Source organism: Platalea leucorodia (assembly GCF_965183815.1).
Source record: "Platalea leucorodia genome assembly, chromosome: 7".
In the NCBI taxonomy this organism is placed as follows: Eukaryota; Metazoa; Chordata; class Aves; order Pelecaniformes; family Threskiornithidae; genus Platalea; species Platalea leucorodia.
In genome coordinates, this window is record NC_138829.1 from 34,480,214 (window position 1) to 34,502,820 (window position 22,607).

The following is a 22,607-nucleotide window of genomic DNA, read 5'->3' on the forward strand; positions in this document are numbered from 1 at the left end:
GGTGCCAGCAACTGGAGTCAGACCATGGGTCGGGGGCTTGTGTGCCTGGGTGGTGGTGACTGGAGAGACCTGAGTGAGTGGAACCTAGTGCCAGCCACAGGACTGGGACCGGGACTCAGAGGCCCAGCTGCCAGCAACTGGAACAAATGCGAGTGTGTGAACACAAGTGAAGATCAAGCCAAACTAGCTAGGGAGTGGGTGAAGTAGCCGAGGAGTTGGTGGGAGCGGGTGGGTGTGTGTCTCTAAGGCTGAGATCACACCAGGAGCTGGCTATCAGAGGGGCTAGGGAGTCCCAGCCTGCTGCTGGAGAGACTGTGGGCTCTGGGCGTCTCTAGGGGTGAGACCTGCCAGTGTGTGTGTGTGTGTCTCTAAGGGACAGGACCATAAAGGGGTTGACTACTGGGGACCAGGGGAGTCCAGGCCAGCTTTGGGTGTGTGTACATGTGCATGTGTCTATCTGTGTGAGTGTGGGGTCTGCACCAGCAACTGGAGTGGGGCTGCAGCCTCAGGGGTCTCATATGTCCAGGTGACAGAAACTGGGGAGAATGGGATCCAGGGACAGCTGCTGGGCAGACCAAGAGTCTGAGCCCAGCTGCTGGAGAGATCCACGCTGTACATGCGTTTATACATATTTCCACTAGTGTACTTCCAACCTGCACAGCCAGAGAGGGGAACGGGATGAGATCCTCATGAGTGCTCTGTGTGTCTGTCTGATCTGTGTGGTCAGCCATATATATATGTGATGCACACGTGTGCATTGTGCGTGTGTGCCTACTGGGAATACATGCTCAGTCTCACTACTGTGTGGACCTGGGGCATGGAGTTGCAGCAGCCTCGCCTGTCTCAGGGCTGTGGAATCCAGCAAAATACATATTCACCTAATGATATGTTAAATAGGTTTTAGTCAACATTCTAAGTCATTCCCCCAGTTCTTTAGAAAATTTAAGTTAGTCTATCCTGGCAGTGGTTTAAAATTTCTCTTGATAAATTCTGTTTTAAAAAACAGTTCAAGTTATTTCTGGAGAGTAGAGTCAACTTTATATTTCTTCTTTGAAAGACTTTTTGAACTTTATCTTTTTTCACTTGAAGATATTTATGTATTCAAGTATGTTCATCTTCAGTGTTGGACTATCCTAGAGCTCTGAGTATGCTGAGTGCCAGAAGGTGTTATAAAAAGTATTAAAAATATTTGCAAGGGGATTATTGCATATTATGCTCATCAGCAGTAAAGAAGGAAGATCTTCTTTATATGTAGTGTTTTATCTTAAAGGAGCTTTTTAGAAAACATTGCCATTATTTGTTTTGCTCTTCACTCTAATTCGCATGTCACATGATGTTCTTTTTCGATAAGTCTAAGGAGTTCTAATTGGCATTGACAGAAATACCCTTACACTTTCTTAGGTAGAATTCAACTTCACATATGCATTAGTTCTGTAATGAGTCAACATTTCTGGATGAATGATCCAACATAAAAAATTTTGTTGTGTATATCTCTTAGCAACGGAGAAATTACAGCCCTAATTTCATAAAATAACTCTCGTGTTTATTAAACCCTTTTTTTGCACTATGGATTGAATGAATGAATTATCAAGAGTTGCCTTGGGCATGATATTACAGGCAGCTGTCTTGCACAAGAAAAATGCTTGATGTCTTGCTGAAGAACAATGAAGCCACCCCTGGACAAGCAAGAACTACCAACTGCCAGGGTCTTTCAGTTGTTGGGCCCATTACAGTCCCTACAAAAACACCAGCAGGCAGGACAGAACAACAGGCACAACCACAGAGCTCGCCACAGCTTCTGGGTCCAGGGAACGGCTGCATATGCAAGGTGACAGCCGCTTCCGAGAAGTGAGGACGGGGTGAAGGCAAGGACAAGCAGTAATCACAGCTTTCCTTCCGCACTTCTCCTTAGCAGCAGAAAACTGGCAAAGCCAGCCCTTCCTGTCCTCTCTCTCTCCTGTGTTTTTGCTTATGCTGCTGAACAGACTGGAGCCAGTTTTGTGTTTTTTATTTCCTGCGAGAATATGATCCACTGTCCTAGGATAAACTTTCAGAAAACACAGTTGATTGAATGGGAGTTTTACCTTTGGTGGGTAGTTGCATGGAGTGATGCTGGCCAAAAAAAAATTAGGGGGCTTAGCTCTTTTTAACAGGTGTGCAAGCCATACAGTATCTTCAAGACAGGCACTCAATGAGTGGCCACTCAGGTGCTAATTACATTTAAATATTTGCACACAGGAGTGCTGCAGCCTTACGGTAGCCGTCACAGCCCTATAGTATCATTCATAGTCTTATAGTAAAGTAACGGGGGAAGCTTCTGAGCAGAAGTCCTGTTTGACTGGGATTGACAGTCTAAACACAGTTCCATTTTTATATTCTTGTTTCAGAAGCTCACACATTTGCTAAGGAGGTGGCATGGTCAGGGACCTTAACATAGCCAGACCTCCTGACCATGCTATTGGCATGATTCCTTTTCTTCTCTTTTATCAAAGCAGAAGGTCATTGAAACAAACGGGGAAGGAATTCATAGGCTTTTCAGTACTGAGAGGAATAAAATATCCAGTGCTGCATAGCTCTTTGGCACAGAGTATCACTATAAACCCTGTAATACTGCAAAGTGTAAGCTGCTATTCCAATGGTGTGACAGTTTCAATGTATCGAATTTGACACCTTTTCAATAAAATAGGCTAAATTTAGATAACCATATGCTCATGCTGACAAGCTAGCTTCTCCCTGATATGTGTTTTCATGAAAGAGAACAGGAAGACCTCAAAGTTTAATTAGTTTAAAGTGAATTCAAAATATTGTATTAATTTACAGTAGAAAGGTCAAGTTGTTGAGCAAACAGCAGGGATGAATATTTTCTACTTATTACACTAAGATTCAGCTGTACAACCTCCATTAATGTTAATAGGAGTCATGCTGCCAAATTCAAAAATCATACTAGAAATATTTTATCTGTCTATGCTCTTACTGCACGTGTAATAAACACTATACAGTTAAAGCCCCTTCTCTTTTGACTGCCAGCTAGGCAAAGTTGAAGAGTACATGCACACAAGCAAAGCAGACTTTGATCATCACAGATGTATTGTGCTTCAGTAACTTAAGAAGATGGGCTAATTTCACAATTGCATTCCAATCTTTGCATTATGTTAAGGGATTTTTAAACATCCACTTGAGAAATTTAAAAATCAATGATTTTAAAACAAAACTCTCTCAGTAGTACCTAACACTGCCTTTTTGTTAGTAAGACTGCAGGTAATATACAATGGTATCTATTCATTTATGGGTGATTAAACCATAAAGACTGATTTCATTTAGTGTATGTTATTTATAAGACCAATGTCACTCTAAAATTAACTTATTTTTTTAATGTGTCCTGCTAAACATTGTGATTCCCTTGGTTGTTCATACACTCTGATCTTACTGGTCTAAAAGTAAGCCAAAATCTGAGATGCACACCACATAGCTGAAGGCAGAGAAAATCTTCACTCTCCACTTACATACAAATTACATGAATAAATGCAGGAGACATAATTTCTTAAAATGTAGTAATAATTAAAGTGAGAAGTAAAAACCTTCAGTTTTGGGGTTTTTTTTGGGTTTTGATTGTTTGTTTGTTTGTTTGTTTACCGAAACCTACGATTCCAATGATACATAATTGGCTGCCTCAAAAAAACTGACTATGTTTGCTGACACTATTTAAGAATTACAATACCTTAAAATATGTGCAGAATCTCAGTTAATTATGATCATTAAAAAAGAAAAACAGAAAAATTACACATCTCTGGAGACACAATCCAAATAATAACCAGAATATCTAACTGAAGAATACACCACACAGAAGAAAAAAAAAAAAAAAAACAAAAACAAAAAACAAAAACCACCAAAAAAACACAGAAAGAACCTGTGACATTAATGTAAAAATGTTAAATCTTTTTTAGAAATGTTTTCTACCCCTTTTATAAATGGAGAAACCTCAATAGTTTCAAGAGGTAGAAATATGATGTGTTTCACTTTGGGGAAATTACTACAAATATACAGCAGATACAACAAATTATTTTCTTGCTCTTATGAATTATATTCCCACTTGCATGTGAGAAAATGGTGGTAAAGAGCTGAACACATTATCTTTCTATATATGTAAACTAAATATTGCTCAAGTACACTTGCTTGTCGGCATTTAAGAATGTCAGATGTGGACTCTTCCCTCTGAGAAGCTGTACATATATAGAATTATACACATTCTTACACAAAGTACATTACTAGAGCAGGTTTTGTTTTCTTTTTTCAAAGGAGAAAGTAAAGAAATTCCTATGGATGTTATCTTTTTTCAAAACACCTGAATCTCTAGTACATCACATGCAGTGCAAATGTGAAAGGCCCTTTATATTTAAGTTCTAACAATGCAGTAACTCCATTCACAACACATGTTCACCACAAGTCACCCTTGAATGTGAAGCTTTAAGTCTGATTGCTCCATCTAAGTCTGCTAGATATCCATGTCAAGTACCGTCTGTTTTCTGATGGGCAAATTTTCTGATGGCAAAATGGTTTTAATTGCAGACCAGTGGTGAAGAATGTGGTGCATTTCAAAAAACCTCCGGATATGTTAAATTTACTAAAGCTAGGGGTGAAGCTAGGGATATTAGTATTCATGATGGCTTTGGACAGTGTAATGTGCCATTTAGGGTCTTCAGAGAAAATCTGGAAAATATTTGTAAATAATTTCTAGAACTGTTTTGCTTACATAAGACATAATGCAAGGAATCTTGTATATTTGCTCATGAATGTGTTCTGAACATGCTTTTATCCTTAAACTGCATAATAAGTAGAGAAAAGTAAGTCCATAGCCCACCTGTTTTTCCTTAATACCTACAAATCCTTACTTTTTCCCCAATTTTGCTGTTATATATGCTTCCTTAATCTTATCTCCTCACAGCATGTAATTCTAATATGCTATAAAATCCCAGCTCAATGTTAATTTTTCCAAAAAAAACCCTTACAGATTTGACAAATAAAGCTTGTCATTGAAAAGGAAACCATCTCTTCCAGAGGCAATGCAGCTTTACTGGTGCAAATAATTATTTACTTTAGCACTCCCCCAAAATAATATTTTGTTTACAGATTTAAAATATAGAATTAGCTATTAATAACACTTTTAAAAAAATGTAGACTGAGACAATTTCAACGAGAAATCTTTTGATCTTTCTCTGGAAAAAAAAAAAAAAAAGAAAACATTGGTCATGATTGCATCAGAAAGTTAACAAAATATTTAAAAAATGAGTGTTGCAGTTAATTATGTACCATGACATATATTTATAGAGAAATCATATTCAGCAAATGCTGTTTTCAGTGAAGGAAACTAAAAGTCCAGAATTGCTTAATCACTGTAGGATGTATTAATTATTCTCCAGGTACTGGTAACCTTTCTCTGTCCTTTTTAGCCACACCACATAACAAAAAAAGGTAGATTAGTAAAAAATTACCTTACTTTCACATTCTGTTGAATATAGGGGAGATTCTCACTTTGAGAGTCATTGTATATGTGGGTTTCCACAAGCTAGAGATAAGATTCATCCTGTATTTCAGTCACTACTAGGAAACAGCTGATAGCTTTTAATGCAACGAAGGCAAACCTCTCATTAGCTATAACTTAGATACACAACTGCTCAGCTAAACTTGCTAAAGCAATTAGTATAGCTTATACCTCCAGAAAGGAAAAGGGCAATTGTTGGGTTTTTTGCATGTTAAATATCTGGTCAGGTCACAGCACATAGTTGTAAGAATACATGCCTGTGCATTAATTGCACAGTTTTTAACTGTCTCTGGATATGTGACTTCTTCTGTATCCATCTCTGAAATTCAATCTGTAAGAGTAATATAATTTAGGTAGAATTCTTTTAACAATCTTGCATATATTTAGCTATTTATATATATACATGTATATGTATGGTTTATTATTAATGCAGTGCTATGGAATTCTCCATATCTGCACTTATTTCATGGGCTGCTGACTCCTGATTGACTTCTTTAGTATGTTTTAATAGACATAATATGAAGCACTTCCTAGTGAAATTTTTCTTCACAGAGATATTATCACAGTTTCATCAAGAGGACGGTGGGGTTTAGAATCTGGTGTTAGTAGCTGATACTAACCTACTATGTTTTCTGAAAGCTTACAATAAAATAGAATTTCTGGGAGAAGTATCCCAAAATGTCCAGGGATGAGCATGCAATACAGAAATAGTGTAATCTCTCCTGTTAATCTCATGAAATAGTGGAACTGAGTTTTCCCCCAGCTGGGAATTGACTTGGTCCCACAGAAAACAAAGTCACGTCATTGAATTCATGAAGAATAAGACCAGACCCTAAATGAGGAAAACCTTTGCCTGTTTCCTCCTCATACGTCTCAATTTTTTTTTCCTATTTCTATACTTGTACACCAAACAAAAGCCTCCAACCTGTTTCACTGAAGGAGCAAGGTGGAACATTTATATTCAAACAAAATAAAGCCAGAAGGATGCAAGGACAATGTCCGCCTGGTCCATCCTCTGGCCCTATAAGAAATGTATTCTTTTAGATGGGGATGAAAAGAATTCTTCCTCACATTTAACCTTTCATGTGCATCTTTTCCTATGGTTCTACATAGCAGTGTTTCTGACTTCTCTAGCGTAAAACAAACTAAAATCCATCTCACCACTTCTGTGATTCATTCATCTCAGTTGATCTCGTCGTTCTTCAGATTTTCCTTAAGAAAGATGAAAACCCTTATATTTCTTCAAAGTCAATGGTCTCTAAAATGGAACTATTTATGGGAAGAGTCAACTCAGCTTCCCCATGTAAAAATGTAGCTAGTTTTCATTATAAAAAAAAATTCCTAATTTTTTAAAAATCTTTTTATAAAATCTCATTGCAACGTATATATACCTAGTGAAATGTTTCTAAACCCCTATGTAAATAGTTTTTGAAATTCACAGAGGTTAAAGAAGCACAAGATCAAGCCTATGTAAAAATGAAATAATATCATTATTTTATGTAAATTTTAAAATTCCATGGAACCAATAGTGTATTAAATTCTATTGCAGTTTTCTATAAGAGCTTAGTGAACATAATTTTTGTTTGCACGTATGATGACATACAATACTGTCCACTAGTACAAAACAGGGTATAGAATGAATAAAACAAACATGAACTCAATTTTCATATTTAACGTTTGATTCTTCCATAGATGTCAATGGCAAGACTAATTAATTTCATCAAGGCAGGAGCAAGACCTAAGTGGCCACTAATGTGCCCATCAGCTTCATGTTCACTCAGTTCTGTTCACTTAACACACTTTTCCATTGCTGTGACAATTTTAAAGCGTTTATTCTGTAAATGAATAGTCAGCTTTCATGCAAACAATCCATTAGCATTAATCATATGACTCTCATGTGATACATTGACAAAAAAAGTGTTTGTGATATTTCTCTTTTCCATGACAAATAAGTAGTTGGTGAGAAATGAAAAATAACAATTCAAACGGAAGGTTATAACAATTGATCTCTTGACACCATTTAATTTCTCTTCCAAAATATGAAAAGCCTTATTCTATTTAGTGTAAATAAGGAGGATGGCATTTCTGTTGATCAAAATACGAGTCTTTGCCTACTTTATCACTGATCCCGTTGCATAAATTAACATTTGCATTTCCTTATATATTTCTCTCAGGAAAATTCTAAAGAATCCCAACTTACTGTAGTACAAAATGTGCAACTGCATAAAATAATGGAAGGGACAGAGTCACTGGCACTGACTATTATAAACAGATCCTTTCTTGGTCTTATCTAAAGATTTCTAAGGTATTAAAATCTTACAGCTACCAAGGCATGCACCTTCACTAGAGTTTGACAAAATACCGCTATGCAGCCACTGGAAATAACTTGCATTAGGGCTTATTCGTAACAGGAAATTATGCTGAACCTGAAGCAAAGCTCAGTGAATTCAGTATGAGTTTTTTCCTTCAACTTCAATTGGCACTGGATCAAGCCCTTTGCACACAATCTCCCATGTCTTCAACATTAAAACAATGCCTTTGACTGTCAAACAACATTTTTCCCTTCAATATCTATTCAAAAGGAGATTTTGCAAACCATCCCAGGACTGTGTAAAATGAAAATCAGACTTGGATTTGTGTGTTAAATAATAATCTTCAGAAGCTTGTTATATTGCAGATGGAGATTTTAGCTGCCATGTTGTCCTTCTAAAAATAACATGCAGTTTTCCAGTGAGCATGCAGTCAACTAGCAATATCAGTGTGCATTTATATCACAGAGAATCACTTGAGAAATCCATCTTTATAGGTGTCTATAATCAAGTTGGAAAACCTGTTCATTTTATACATAAGGAAAACTACTTCAAAAATCTTTAAAAACATGACACATCTCAAAGTCTTTTTATGTTTCACAGTGGAAGAAAAAAAAAACACAGATGAAAGTGATAATGAATACACTATCTAAGAATTAATCGACATTTTTTTAAATTACAATGCTGGCAAACCACAAGAATGAAACATTAAGGTATTTACTGTAAGCCAAGAGGCAAAAATTTATATGCATTATCTCCAAGCCAAAATACAATAAAATCCATTTTTAGGCTTGAAATAAAATACAATCAAAAGGCCGTTTGTGACTCTGAGCCCCTGTCTCCTTCTTATATTATAAACTATCCTCAAATTTTCCAGCACCATTTTGGCCCTTGTCTTTCAAGGGCAGATAATATTTAGTTAGGAATGCACTTGTATGTTTTTTTAGTCCTGATCCAACTCCTGCTGTTGCCAGTGGGCTATTTTCTGTTGAATTCAGTGGGAATTCAATAAGGTCCTTAAGAAAAACTTATTATCCTATATTAAAATGCTTGCTGTTAACAGATATTTATTTGTGACTGCCTCAGTGCCTTACCAAGTAAGTTGACGGGACATGAACAGCGTATTTCTTGAACCAGCTGTAAGGCAGAAAAGCTGAGGTTACTATTTGGATTCCCTGATGGAAAGCTGCAGTTGTTTCACTTACAGGTAAATGTACTCTGGCTCTTCTCAGAGTGACCTTGGCAGCCAGCTGCGTTGCCCTTAGTGTCAGCAGAAAGAAGGCTGTTAGTGTCAGTGGGCTTTGGATCAGGCTTTAAAGGCAGAGAAAGCTTGCTTAAGGAGGAAAACAGACATAATGAATAGTCCTGTTTTCCTAGGTTTTGTCACTTAGAGTTTAGAATACCAATGAGACACTTTAAACCCTGAAGAATAATTGTTGTAAGTCAATTATTTTGACCCTGTATGTTTTTACAATTGTATACAATAATAAAGAAGAGCAAATCTCTCTGGCTTACAAAAAAAGGCGAGTACTTTATTTATCAATAGAGATTTTAGCTGCTTTTTACACCATTGCAATGACTAAAAAAAAGCATAAAATGAACAAAGGAGAGTATAAAATCATTTTATTCCAGCTGGTATCCCAAGACAACCTTTTGACTAAGTACAGAGTTAGATGTTTCAAGTATGGCACTTATATAAATAAGAGCAGAGAGAAGGTGATATATTCACAGTTAAAAGCAATGAACTCTGTTCCTTTGGTATGCGTGTCATCATAGGTAATTGTAGGTAAATACATAACTTGGCTGGCATGAACCAACTCCATCTTATTCATGCACATATTAGGGAATGAACTGAAATGTACTGATATCTTTTGCAGATCACAACTAACGTAAGATGATTAAGGTCTCTGGTGTGTGTGTGAGGACAGGCAAACAAAAAAAATGGCAAAATTATATTCAGCATTTATTGTTCAGCGTAACTAATTGATGCACAAACTATGATAGAAAATAGCTAGCAATACACACCAGGGATAAAATCTGTGATTTAGACAAGCAAAATAATATAAGACATCTGTGAGACAGGTGAACGCAGATATCCTGATTGAGCTGTGGTCAGGTTCCTTACAGTGCAATTACCCTCCTTCTAAAACATGCTTACATCTGCATATTGCAACAGTTTCCCCCACCCCATCCCACCCCATATAGAGTATCCTTGCAGATTTTTAATATGAACATTCTACACGTTTACAACAATTAGTCAGACAGTCCAAACTGTAAACTTAACCTAATGACGACCAAAAAGCTGTTCCACCGACAGATAACACCCAATCATTAGAAAGAAAAGTAGGAATAATAGTAGCTGTGCTGTAAGGCTAGATCAAGCATGGTTTTATAGCTGTTTTTTCAGTCTTTTACATAGCACTGCATTTTGCAGCTAGTTCAGTAAGTGCAGATCCAATACCTTAATGGCTTTCTTGGTGGTTTGATAAAATGCTTGCCTAAGCAATGTACCTTTCTCTAATGGTGTCTGGGTCTGTTCCACCTGGCACAGTGTTTCAGTTCTGTCACAGCCTCACACATAAGCTGAGTCACTTGACTGAGTCCTGCCAAAGTTAGGCATGCTCATTCTTGGCAGGTCCTTATTTCTGATTTCGTATATGGATTTCCTTTTTGCCTGTACTCCTCTCACTGCCATTTTGATCTTTCTCCAGCCCAAGTGGTTCAGTTCTGCCAAATTGAGCACCACACAAATCCCACTGACAGCAAACATGAATACCAAGAATACAGTCTTCTCAGTGGGTCTAGAGACATAGCACTCTACCTCTTTAATGCAAGGGTATCTGTCACATTCGTACATGGAAGGGACATTGAATCCATACAGAAAATACTGTCCCACTAAGAATCCAATCTCTAGGGCATTTCGAAAGACCACTTGGATGATATAAAATCGAGAAATGCCTTCTTGCCTCCTCATCTTTGACTTTGTAGTTCTGATAGCAGGGTTGGGGATTTCCTTCACTTCTAAGCAGTCTGGTTCTGCCTCTTTGGTGGAGTTCTCAGTGTTCTGCAGCACCCCATTGACAATCGTGTTCTTGATTTTCTTACTGTCCTCACGCTTCATTGAATCCTGGTCCCTCTCCAAGGTGAGGAAGACAGTGGAGTACCTCCGTTCCCTCTGCTTAGCAGACTGGTGAACGGAGTACGTTATGAAGCAAAGGCTGGGAGTGCACACCATGATGATCTGGAACACCCAGTACCTTATATGCGAAATAGGGAAAGCCTGGTCGTAACAAGCCTGGTTGCAGCCTGGCTGCAGCGTGTTACAGACAAACATCGTTTGCTCGTCATCGTACACCGTCTCCCCTACAATGGCCACAATGAGTATCCTGAAGATCACCACCACCGTCAGCAGGATCCTGGAACAGAGAAGCCCGTCAGTGCGCGCCGCCGCCGCCGCCGCCGCCGCGGCCGGGAGCTGTCCAGTGCTGACCGGGCCCCGGGCCGCCGCCGCCCCGGCCCGGCTCCCGCCGCCGGCCCGGCACCAGCCACCGCCGCCGGCGGCCCCGCTCCCGCGCAGGAGGCGCGCACCCTGCGCGGCATCGCCTCGGCGCGGCCATGTGCGGCCGTGCGGATCCGCCGCTGTCACAAATCTGGGGCGGCGGGCAGCGCTGCCCCCCGCCCCGACCTCCCTTTGGAGAAAACGCGATCACAGGGGCCGCTAGAGCCCCTGGAAGCGCGGCAGGGCGCGGCACGGGGCTGCTCCGGCCGCGGGACCCCGGTGGCGGCGGGGTCTCCCCGATGGCCGCCCGCTGCCCCGTGGCTCCTCGGGGACAAGGGCGGCGGCGTTTGCGGTGTCCCCGCGCCCGGGTGCCCGGCGCCGCGCGCACACACACGCACGCACGCACTCAAGGCGCGCCCCGCAGGAGCCCCGCGCGAAGGGAGCTCCGCACGGCCGGGACCCGCCGCCTGCCGCCGGCCGGCCCGCTCGGGCAGCAGGGGATCCCCCCGTCCCCCCGTAGCGCCCCCGCAGCCCTTACCTCCCTATCATAGTAGAATGCTGCTGCACGGCAGCTTCCAGTAGCCTCTCTAGAATAGTCCATTCCCCCATCGCTGTTCATCCGGAGACAAAGACTTTGGCAAGCGGAGGGGATCTCTTCACTTCTGCCTTCCTTCCCCCCGCCCTCCTTTTTGGTTTGGTTTTTTTGTTGTTTGTTGTTTTGGTTTGGTTTTTTTTTTTCAGGGGGAGGAAAAACAAACAAAAGAGCAACCCCTCTCTACCGCCCGCAGTCCGGTGGCGGGAAGGCGGCTGGAGGCGGCAGCTCTGACGAGGACTCCCGGCTGGGCTGGGCTGGGCTGGGCTCGGCTGGGCTGGGCTGGGCTGGGCTCGGGGCCCCGCGGCGGCCGCCACCGGCCCGGCCCGCTCGGCTCGTGGCGCGGCGCGGCGCGGCGGACCCGCGGCGTGGAGGGAGGAAGGTTGGCTTTTAATGTCTTGCTGCCGCTAATCTGCCTTTAAGTAGTCTCCGCTTGCGTCACTGACAGGTTGGTGGAGAGCAGCCAAAAGCAGCGCTCGGATTTTCTCGTTTTTATTATTCCGGTGAATATAAATAAATAAATGCAATAAAATAAATGAAATAAATAAATGAGGAGGAGGAGGAGGAGGGAGGGCGGAGGAAGAGCTGCCCCAGCCGGTACGAGGCTCGTTGTGCAACCGAGTGCCTCCTGGCCGGAGCGCCCCGGCCGAGCCCCCGCGGCCCCCGCCCGCCGGCACACAGCCCGGCCCGGCCCGGGAGAGCAGCCCCGCCGGGGAACGGGCGCTGCCCCTCGGCTGCTGGTTTGAAAAGCTGCTCTAGGGCGTGACTGTGACACTGTGGCCCCTCCAGCCACGAACGCCCGGACGCCGGGGGGATTCCCGGGGGTTGCTGGGCTTTCCTTCTCCCCCAGAGCTTGACTCTGTTTTCTGCCACTCAGAAAACAGCAGTGTCATACAGCAATAACCTTACCTGTTAGAACTGCTTACCCTTGGAAGATATTGGACTTAAAATTGCATCTTTATTCTCACCTGATTACAGATACAAGAATCACTAAGGAGAAATTAAACGTATATCTAGCCATTTCAGAGAATTCTGAGACTGAGATTGGATTTATGCTAGGAAAGACACCAAACCTTCACACAAAGCATCCCTAAACAACACAAGAATAAAGGATCTTGAATAAATCCCTGCATTATAATCAGTCCACATATTTTATTCCCATAAACTACCACACTGTGTTTAAAACATTTTTTATTTTACAGATTCCCTTAGAGACTCTACCTGAGACACCACCAAACAATTCCACACAAAACATTGGCACCAATTGGAATTGACCGTTCTCTGGTGGAGAAGCGCAAAATGTATTCTGTATATTTCCATAAAGATCAAGTATAGCTTCATACCTGCTGTTCTTTTTGCTCAACTAATCTCATTAAAAAGCAACATAAGAAAAATTCTAGTCAGTCTGATCATAATGCTCCTGCTGCCAAACTCAGTTAAATCAGTCTCTTTCAAAAGCAGAACTGCTCAGGCCATTGTAAACAGTGTAGTCCTTTGTTTTCTTTGCAGCTCTCTCATCAACCAATTCTATGTTGTATTAATGATGTTAAGTGTTTTCTGAATAGATGGGACCATGCTTCATCTGTGCAGAGGACATCTGTGTGTTTTAGACACCCCAAGGTTTGTCGTCTTTTTATTTGGAGTGTGCAGATGGTCTCTGATTCACATGATAGCAGGTCACTTGCCTGACTGGGTCCCCAAATCTTTGAATTAGGAAAGTATCCAATAAGAGAAGATCAATGAATAACTGTTTGCACAGAAATTGGTAGATTTTTCTTCTCTCCTAATCAGGAGTCTGTGAAGAAGCATTCAATAATCTGGATTGTTTCCTTCCCACACTGTTGGGAATTACATGGAAGACTGAATAATCACTGTTTTTCCTAAAATCTGACTGCATTCTTCTTGCAAGCTGGTTTTTACAATTTCTGTGTTTGTTTTTTGCGTGTATTTTGTAAATCCTGCTGCTGCAGCAACACCATAACTAAAAAGAAGAGGCTGTTTCTTTGTTTTAAGAGGACCATAGTATCTATCCAACTACCCTGACAACTGAGTGTCTTATATGGACCCCAAAGTATCTGTTTGGAGATGGATCTGAAAATGAGAGAAATCAAAGCAGTAAAGGAAGCAGTAATGCATGTATAGAAGGAGAGAGGGCAAGGAATATGCTAAGAGGCTAATGATGATAATCCTATTTAGCAAGCCAAACAGAGAGGGAAAGCCTGTGATTGAAATTACTGAAGAGAGGAGAGGAGATTTTGGTTCATAGATGTATATAAGAATTTCTACAAAGGAAAGCTCTTCTCTAGCACTGGGATAGACAACCCACTTATCTGTGCTTTTAGGACCAGTAAATAAAAAGGAATTAAATTCTGATTATAATGAACACTGGCCTATTAATGAACAGTGTTTGATGTGTGTGATGAGTTCTACTTACTACTGACAGGCCAGCTATGGAGACATGGAGGGGAAATATCATAAATAAATGATACAAACACGTAAGCACTGTTATGAAATTTCTTTTGATTTAAATATGGTTTAAAGTTAAATACTTTCAGGCTTGCTCTTACAGGAGTTGCATCTCAATCTGAAATACCTGACCCCTCCTTTTTTAACAGTAACCTCATACAACACCCCCCAACTATATTCACATGCAGGATATTTGGCCTTAGACTTGAGAAAGTTTACTGAGCTTCAGATCTTAGTAAGTTCGGGAAAAAAAATAATTTCAGTGTGAAAGTCTCTTTCATGATGCTAACACACATTTTAAGTGACTGGAAAACTCAAAGGAGTTTGATGTATCTCAAACTTACGTGTACAATTTCTAGAGCTATGAATTGCTGTCCTTAAATTGAGCCCTGACTTATTGTCAAAATAGAAGTAATAAGAATCAACGTGATGTTCTCTGAGTGTTTAGTGCAACAGTGAAAGGTGTATGAAGAATGTAATTATTTGCATTTCCATTGTCCATTATATGTATAACAGCAACCTGTGGACTTATCAGACAAATTGTCTAAATCACAAAGTGCTCAGACTATGTACAGTCATGATTGTAAGAGAGAGCTGTAGACATAAGATTTTCGGCTTCTAAAGGTTCATCTTAGGTTTGATACCATTCCCCTGAATGCTTCAGGCCGTGGTAAAGCCAGGATTTGCAGAGCAGCAAGCTGCCAAGAATGCTGTGGATGTATATTGCACAGTGTATAGTATTTACATTAGAAAACCATGCCTACATTTCATTCACAAGCATTCAGGATTATCAAAGCTTTATGCGTCCCGGCTTACAGAGAACCATTTCCTAATGAAGCAGCAATACCAGTTTGCAGCAGGGCCAGGCCTGTCCTGTTCAATATTTTTTGTCAGTTGCATGCGAAGGAAAGAAAATCAGCTTCCCACTCCACACATAGGCTTTTGGGTGGGAGGGCATATTTTTGTTTGTTTTGCTTTGCACACGAAGAGGATGAGTATTCCTCTACAGACAAATTCACTATAAACTCTGTTGTTCCTAATAGGAGCTCAAACAAGCCTTGCAAAAAGAAAACTTCAGAGTCTGAGTGTGTTCAAAGATGCCACTGCCGCAATATTAATTCATGATAAAATAATATAGACTGAGTTGATCTTGGATTAGGTCCGAAGAATGAGACTGTATGTGTCCTCAGTTCGATGCCAAACTGAGGTTAATCTGTCTCTAAGAAGCTGTAGGCCAGATTCTCTCTAAGAAATCCAACCCTTTTGCTTGATCTGGTTTTGTAAAGGGTCCAGAAAGCAGTCAGATCTCACAGGCTGCACGTTCCTCAAGTATGGAGTGGATCACACTTGGAGCAGAGCTGACACATTTGGCTCTCCTGTCAGATCCCCTGCAGCCTGGACGTGGATGGCATGACTGGATGGCATGATGAAGAAGCCACATGGCTAGTGCCATACCTGCTGTCAGACAGTGTGCTAAACCATGGTATTCCCCCGCTTTGTTATTTTCTATGCTGAAGTGAACTAATATAAAAAAAATCCAGACCTTATACAAGCCTTCCCCATGTACTACCTCCTTTTAAAGATATATATTCATCTTAAATTTATTGATTGTTCTTTTGCAGTTGTTCTCAGTCAATCCATAATTGCAACAAATAAATAAATGTCATATTTAGATTCCAAAACTGCATGACAAATTACTGTATTTCATTATTATATTGCATTATTATATCACTGTTTCCACCAATTGTAGCAAACTGTGAGCAAAGAAAGAGCTTTTAATTAAAAATTGTAAGCTGTTACTAAAGAAAATAATGGGGTTTTCTTTTAGAAGTTTTTGTGAAACATGTTGCCCCATATCTGCTTTGTGACTGCATTTTCTAGCTAGTGTCACAAAAGAGATTTTCCAGCTTTACTTTCCTAAAGCAGTAGAACTTTCTTTGGAAGACTGAGATGATGAGTGCTTCCTTGCTGATAGTATTTGGTGTAGTCCATGAAATCTAAGTCATTAGCTACTAAACTGAAAATGCCTTTTTAAGACCTCTCATAGCCATCTGCTATGCTCTGTTTTCATTTGGTGCCATGTGTGTATTAATGAAATGATTACATCAGATTATATCTTTTATTCATAAAATCATCTAGGTCATCTGCTTCCACCTACACTTTCTCTCTCATTAAAATGAGCATTTGCGCATACATTCTTCCCCCACTCTATGAGTACAATCCCAGCTGCAGTCAGCTGCTATGTGCATCTTAATAAGAAATCTCTGTGCTTTTTTCTTAAATGAAATTCTTTCAAAAGACAACTCTAGTGTTTCACACCACAGAAAGTGCATTTTTCCTACAGTTTGAAAAGTAAAGACTTCCCAAAAAGTACGAGATTTACTGGATGTACTAATGACCTCAGCCCTTCACAAGAGAAACCAACATTTCAAGAACACTGTCATTTTGCTGCCAAGAAACAGGTAGCGCACTCTTTACACCTAGTCAACAGTGGTTTTGCCAAAACTGTCATCAGCAGGGCAAGCACTTGTGTTCCGTCTTGTGAGGACAGAATACAGCCTGCATTTATACACTTCATGCTTGAGAACAGCAAGGCGCCCAGTGCACAGAATTCAGGGCCTTCTGTAATGCATAAACAGACAAAATAGTTACCCTAATAATCATATTAAGACTCTATTCTGCATCAGGGTTCATATCTACAACGGAAGATCACTATAAATGGAAAGGTCTTTGGCAAATCAGTGAATGTTTTCAGTAAAGAACAAGTAAATCTATGAATATTCATGAGCTTTTTAAGTGAGGTCTCGTAAGCTGTGTTGCATTTCCATAACTATTCTTGCCAGGGGGGATTAGTATAAGAAATATTCATGAGAGGGACAGGTATTAAGTAAATATTCCACAATGTTTTGAACTAAGAGAATTTAAAATATCTAAATGTAACTGCTTTAACCAGAAAACAAATTTTAAGTGTTGTACTTTTCTAGTTACAGAATATTTTATTCCCTGACAGACAAAATCACTCATGTTTCATGGGGGTCTTGTCAGCTGTCCACAAAGACCTTCTCATGCACAAATTAACAGCTCAAATCAATTTCCTTGGAAATAATTTGGACGTATATAGTGAATCACAATTGCGTACACTTCTGGCATATGTACAGCTCCCAGAGCAACAGGGTCTGCACTTCTTGCAAACTCCTGAGACTAAACTCCAATTTATTTGCAGACAGGCTGCAGCTAGAAGAAGGAAAACTTCATCGAATCAAATCCTGATGAATTGACAGGCTCTGGAAAGAAGTACAAAAGTAGTAAAATATTCCAGGAGCCAGATCATCTGCTGCCAGCCTCTTGATCTTCCCTTCTGTCTTTCGCCAGTCTCGAAAGACCACTCACATTCTGCTAAAGCATCCATTAATGTAGCTTCATGGACTATGATGGCTTAAGTGTAAATTTGTGAGCAAATCTTATGTGGATTCTCATTATGCTCTACTTTAAGGTTCTATACTCAATAAAGAAAGAGCCTTTCAAAAATACGTTGGACAAGGAAGAGCATGAAAGTTTCCACATAATCAGATTTAGTACCTACAATACACATTGTAGAGACTCAAAGAAATATGCACATAGTAAGGTAATAATAAAGTCAATATGGGAATTAAAACCATCTTTCATTGATTAAAAAATGATTTTTTTTTTCCTAGAGTCTATTCTTTCAAAGATACATATTCCAAAAGATATACAGCCCTATATAACTGATTAGTGCATTATGGTAAAATACCAGACAATTATGCAGCCACTATGCCAGAACCAATACAGAATATTGGTGAGACTCAGTTTGACAAACCTCTTTTCCTCTTTTCCTTGCAAAGCAAAAGGAGTTATAAATTGTAATTGGAAGAAACAATTAAATTTAATGATAATAATATAATTTAAAAAAATATAAAATAAATTTACTTTTAATTTATATCATAACATTTCCATCTCACAGTAGTCAGTTTTCATGGTACTAATGGCAATTCCCACTGACTTTAGTGGAGCCAGAATTCAAAAACCCTTAAGACCTTATTTACACCAGAACATTTTAAAATCTCTAATGGCAGAATACTAATGATGAGAAAGTTAGTGAGTGCTTCAGAATACCCAGAGCAGCAAAAAATAGGATCACATACTAAGAGGAGAGTCCTCTATATTGGAAGTCTAAGCAGTATTTTGATGCTCTGTGTATTCCATAGGAAAAAAAATATAATTATGAGAAATCATTCTTCAGTATTTCAGTATGAATGCATTACTTTAAGCATTTTTTTCAGACCTACTGCTCTGTTTTGCCTTGTCCACATTTGTCTTCATCCGAATGCTGAATCCCTATACTTCCAGCTGCTTTCAGTTCAGTGGCGTGATTTAGGGCAGAGTTGCTTTCCTTTGTTTTGATTGTTACACCACCATATGTCTTCAGTATTCCTGGTGCCCCTCACTCTCGTCCTCTCCCTCCTCATCTCACCAGTCTCAGAAGGGAATTCACATTACATTAAAGCATCCCTTCAGAGGTCAGGCTGAAACAATCCCTTGAAATAACTAGGGCAGTCAAATGATTGATTTGAAAGTAAACTACATCAGTGAATGGACGTGAAAAGCGGGAGCTCAGTAAAAAATGCAGAGGTTTTTTTATCCTTCTGTCATTCAAAGATTCTACACTTACAATAAAAATGGGTGGAATATATTTGATATGAAATCCATTACAGATATATAAGGTATAAATGCATACATACACATAGTGTGTGTGTGCAAATGTATGTATTTATGTATGTGTTTTATAATTAGTGTGCATTTGCATGACAGACTGCAAAAAGAAATATGAAATAATATTTAATAATAGAATTCCACAGGAACTTCTATTCTCTAGGAATCCTGTTCTATAAGATTATTGAGGTGATTTAAATGGCCTGTGTGGGGAGAATATATTTAAATTCCACATGATTTTAGACTTTGTCCCAGGTAAGGCCCTAGGTAAAACCTATTGAGTTGTCTTTCCAGTGGCATTAGTACATGTGGATCAAGAATATACAGTAATGGGTTTGAGAGAAGAATCTGACATATTTTGTAGAGTTCATGAAACATTAAAAAAAAATCTTCAGGTGAATTTAAGTTTTATAAACATTCAAGCGTGTCAATTTTTTTAGTCTAGAATCTTTAGTCTACTCTATGGACCTACACACTTTCACTGGAAAATATCAATTCATAGACCCAGAATAGTTTCCCAGACCCATCCCAATCATGCACAACTGGAGTTTCACAGGTGGTGATTTAAACTGGCATTTTTGAGAGTTCCACAACTGTTATTAACAAACAACATCTGCTCAGTGCTGCAGAGAATGCTTTGGTTTCAGAACACCATTTGTTAATCTTTCTTAAACAAAAAGTTTTCCAGGATGAGCATTTCATTGAATTTTTGTAATGTTTCTGTTCCAAAATGGAGCAAAATCAAATTTGCAATATCAAAATTTTCTATGAATCAAAAGCCCTGAGTTTTATAAAGTTGTGATTACAGTGCTCATTTTCTTTTATCCCACAAAAAATTGAGGTGGTTACCTATAGATTTTGCAAAAATGTTCATGTTGTGAAATACTCAATTCATAACTATGTTTTCTAGAATCTGTTAGAGATGATGTATTTTTGACTATGCTGCAAGAAAGAATTTGTGACACAGCAAGAGAAAAACATAAATTCAATCATTCATAAAACATTGTAGAACACCTACAATTGTGCGTTGTTTGTTTCTGTGCTCTTAAGAAAAAGACTAATCAGCATTATGCATAATGTTGCTATGGTACTGGAAGTTACAGTTTATTTTTCTAGATAACAGTGAAACCCACGTAATTTCTCACATAGGTCAGAGTTGCTCAAGGGCTGCATTCATTTACACACATCCCATGCAAATCTGTCCTCATTTTAACCAGATATTTACTTTGCATTTTAGATTTAGGAGCTCTGCTTTGTAGCTGTTTGCAACCTCTTTCACACTTTCCTGTAAGAAAGTGGGGACTGTTTTCCTGTGAGAAACCAAACTATCAGCAATATATAGAACTCTATCCACATCTTCTTTATGACATTCCCAGGAGGTTTGGGGGCCTGGCGTGGGCAGGCTGGTTCACACTAGCAACAGCTCCAAGCAGCTGTTTGAGTTGTCCCTGGGTACCTTTCCCGCTAGTGCTTGCCCAGCTCGACACCTAGCTGAGGATCAAAGGGAAACCGAAAGGCTCCATTACCCACCTCTTGCCAGGCTGAACACCTAATACAGACCCTGAACCACAGAATTTGCCATTTCAAATGTTCATCAGTTGAACTTCAAAGGCTACATCAGAGTGAGAACAGTGTCATATATTTACAACTAAATGCAAGTGGGTAAATATTTTACGTGTACAATTTTATCAACTATTATTTTGTATCAATTCATAAGATTTACTGCAAATACTACACCAGGTTTTATCTACAGTGTCTGTTTTTCAGATTTTGAAGGATCTCTTGCATTTGTATGTGTCTGTACCTGCTGGGCACACAAAAAACAAAATACAGAATTTTATTTTCTTCAGTCACTCCTCCAGAATATCTCCATTCTGCACGCAACTTCTTCAGAGCAGACTCACGCGGGCTGTGCGCAAACCAAGAAAGAGGTTACGCCTCCTGAAATGGGACAGTAAGCCTCCCTTTCCCCCTCTGGATTTACTGTCATTTTCCTTCTTCAGCACAGAGCCATGACGAAACACAGGCTTTCTTATGGAAATGTCTAAGAACGAGTCTATGAAGAACTTGTCTCATCCCAGAGGCTCATCCCAGAGGCCTTAAAAGATGGGTTACAGTGAATCAGCAAAACAGAAGGATCAGGGCTCCTAAGCTTTAGATCTAATAAAGATTTTCATATGGTTAAAATAGACGAAAATTATACATACAAACAGTGCATTTTCTGATAGGAATTTCAAGGCCTCACATTGAGATGCAGCTATCCAGTGCTTTCTCAAAACCAGACCTCTTCTGATGTTGAGGAACAGATATCAGTAGATTTCCAGCCCTAATTTCACCGTGTAAGTATATCCATCCTATAGTTTCAGTGGACAAAAAAACAGGCAAGTGACTTGAAATATTTGCTGATAACCCTGTTTAAAAAATATGGCAATAAGTAGTATGTCAAAAAGACATGGATAAATTATTGATCTGATTTGTTTCATTAGTGTTGTTTGATACATTTCATTATTTCATATATTTCTTTGGAATGAAGGATCTGCTTTGAGGCAGAAATTGTATTATAAAGAGAAAAGGCTTACAGGAAAGTGAGTGCAGTGGGGGAGAAAAAAGGAATGACAGCCAAGTCCCCACAGGGTTTTAATAAATATTTGTGAAACATATTTAGTTTAATTACACCAAGTAGTTATCAAAGTCCAGTGTCATGCTACCTGAAATGTCAGTGCAAACTGTTCCTTGGGCTGGAAGGTGGTACGTACAGCAAAAATGAATGTGTGAAATCCAAATATGACTGCCACAAAGACAAACAAGGCATGAGAGAAAACATGAGCTCAAAGATAGATCAATTAATCCAAAGAACACCAACCAGACAGGTGGATGAGTCATACACACCGTGCGGGCAGGGTTCCTGTTGAATGGAAAATACACTTAATACAGCATGTTTCACTGTGAAAGACAATGCGGTCAACAAGCTAAATTAAACTGGGTGGCAAGCCTCCTACCTGTGCCATGATTATAGAAACATCCTCAAGCAGAGAACAGGGACTGAGTTTCCCCTTTTATAAGGTCTCTCCTCTTGTGATTAGCCCTTCCCAATAATGTGTTTTTCTTCAGTTTTTAAGATGGCTTTGGAAAAAGAAGGTATAGTGTAAAGCAAGACATTGTTTTTGACATGATAAATAAGAGTTATCCTTTCTTTTCACTGGGAGGGTTGGTCAGAGAAACATATCAAATGAATATATCAAAAGAATTAAATAAAAAAATGTTTAAATGTTCTTTTCTCTGGCAGCAGGGAAAAACAATCTTTCCAGAACTACAAAGTGCCGATACACTTGCATCACAGGTCAGTGATGATTGTCCGGCAGAGAAGGTACGACCTATCACAGCTGGCTCTGGAACAAATCAAGCACACTGCTACAATGGCTATAAATAACTTGTTAAAATATTTTTATTTTTAATTAACTGAATGTGTAA

At 39.5% G+C, this 22,607-nt stretch overlaps 1 protein-coding gene across 1 annotated transcript; it reads right to left on the reverse strand.

Annotated features, from left to right (window-relative positions):
- Positions 1-10,420: 10,420 nt before the first annotated feature.
- Positions 10,421-11,956, reverse strand: GJD2 (gap junction protein delta 2; the record flags this gene model as incomplete). Its single annotated transcript, XM_082317072.1, has 2 exons — positions 10,421-11,264; positions 11,886-11,956. The coding sequence occupies 2 exons, from the start codon at positions 11,954-11,956 to the stop codon at positions 10,421-10,423; spliced, it is 915 nt and encodes a 304-aa protein (XP_082173198.1).
- Positions 11,957-22,607: the final 10,651 nt, after the last annotated feature.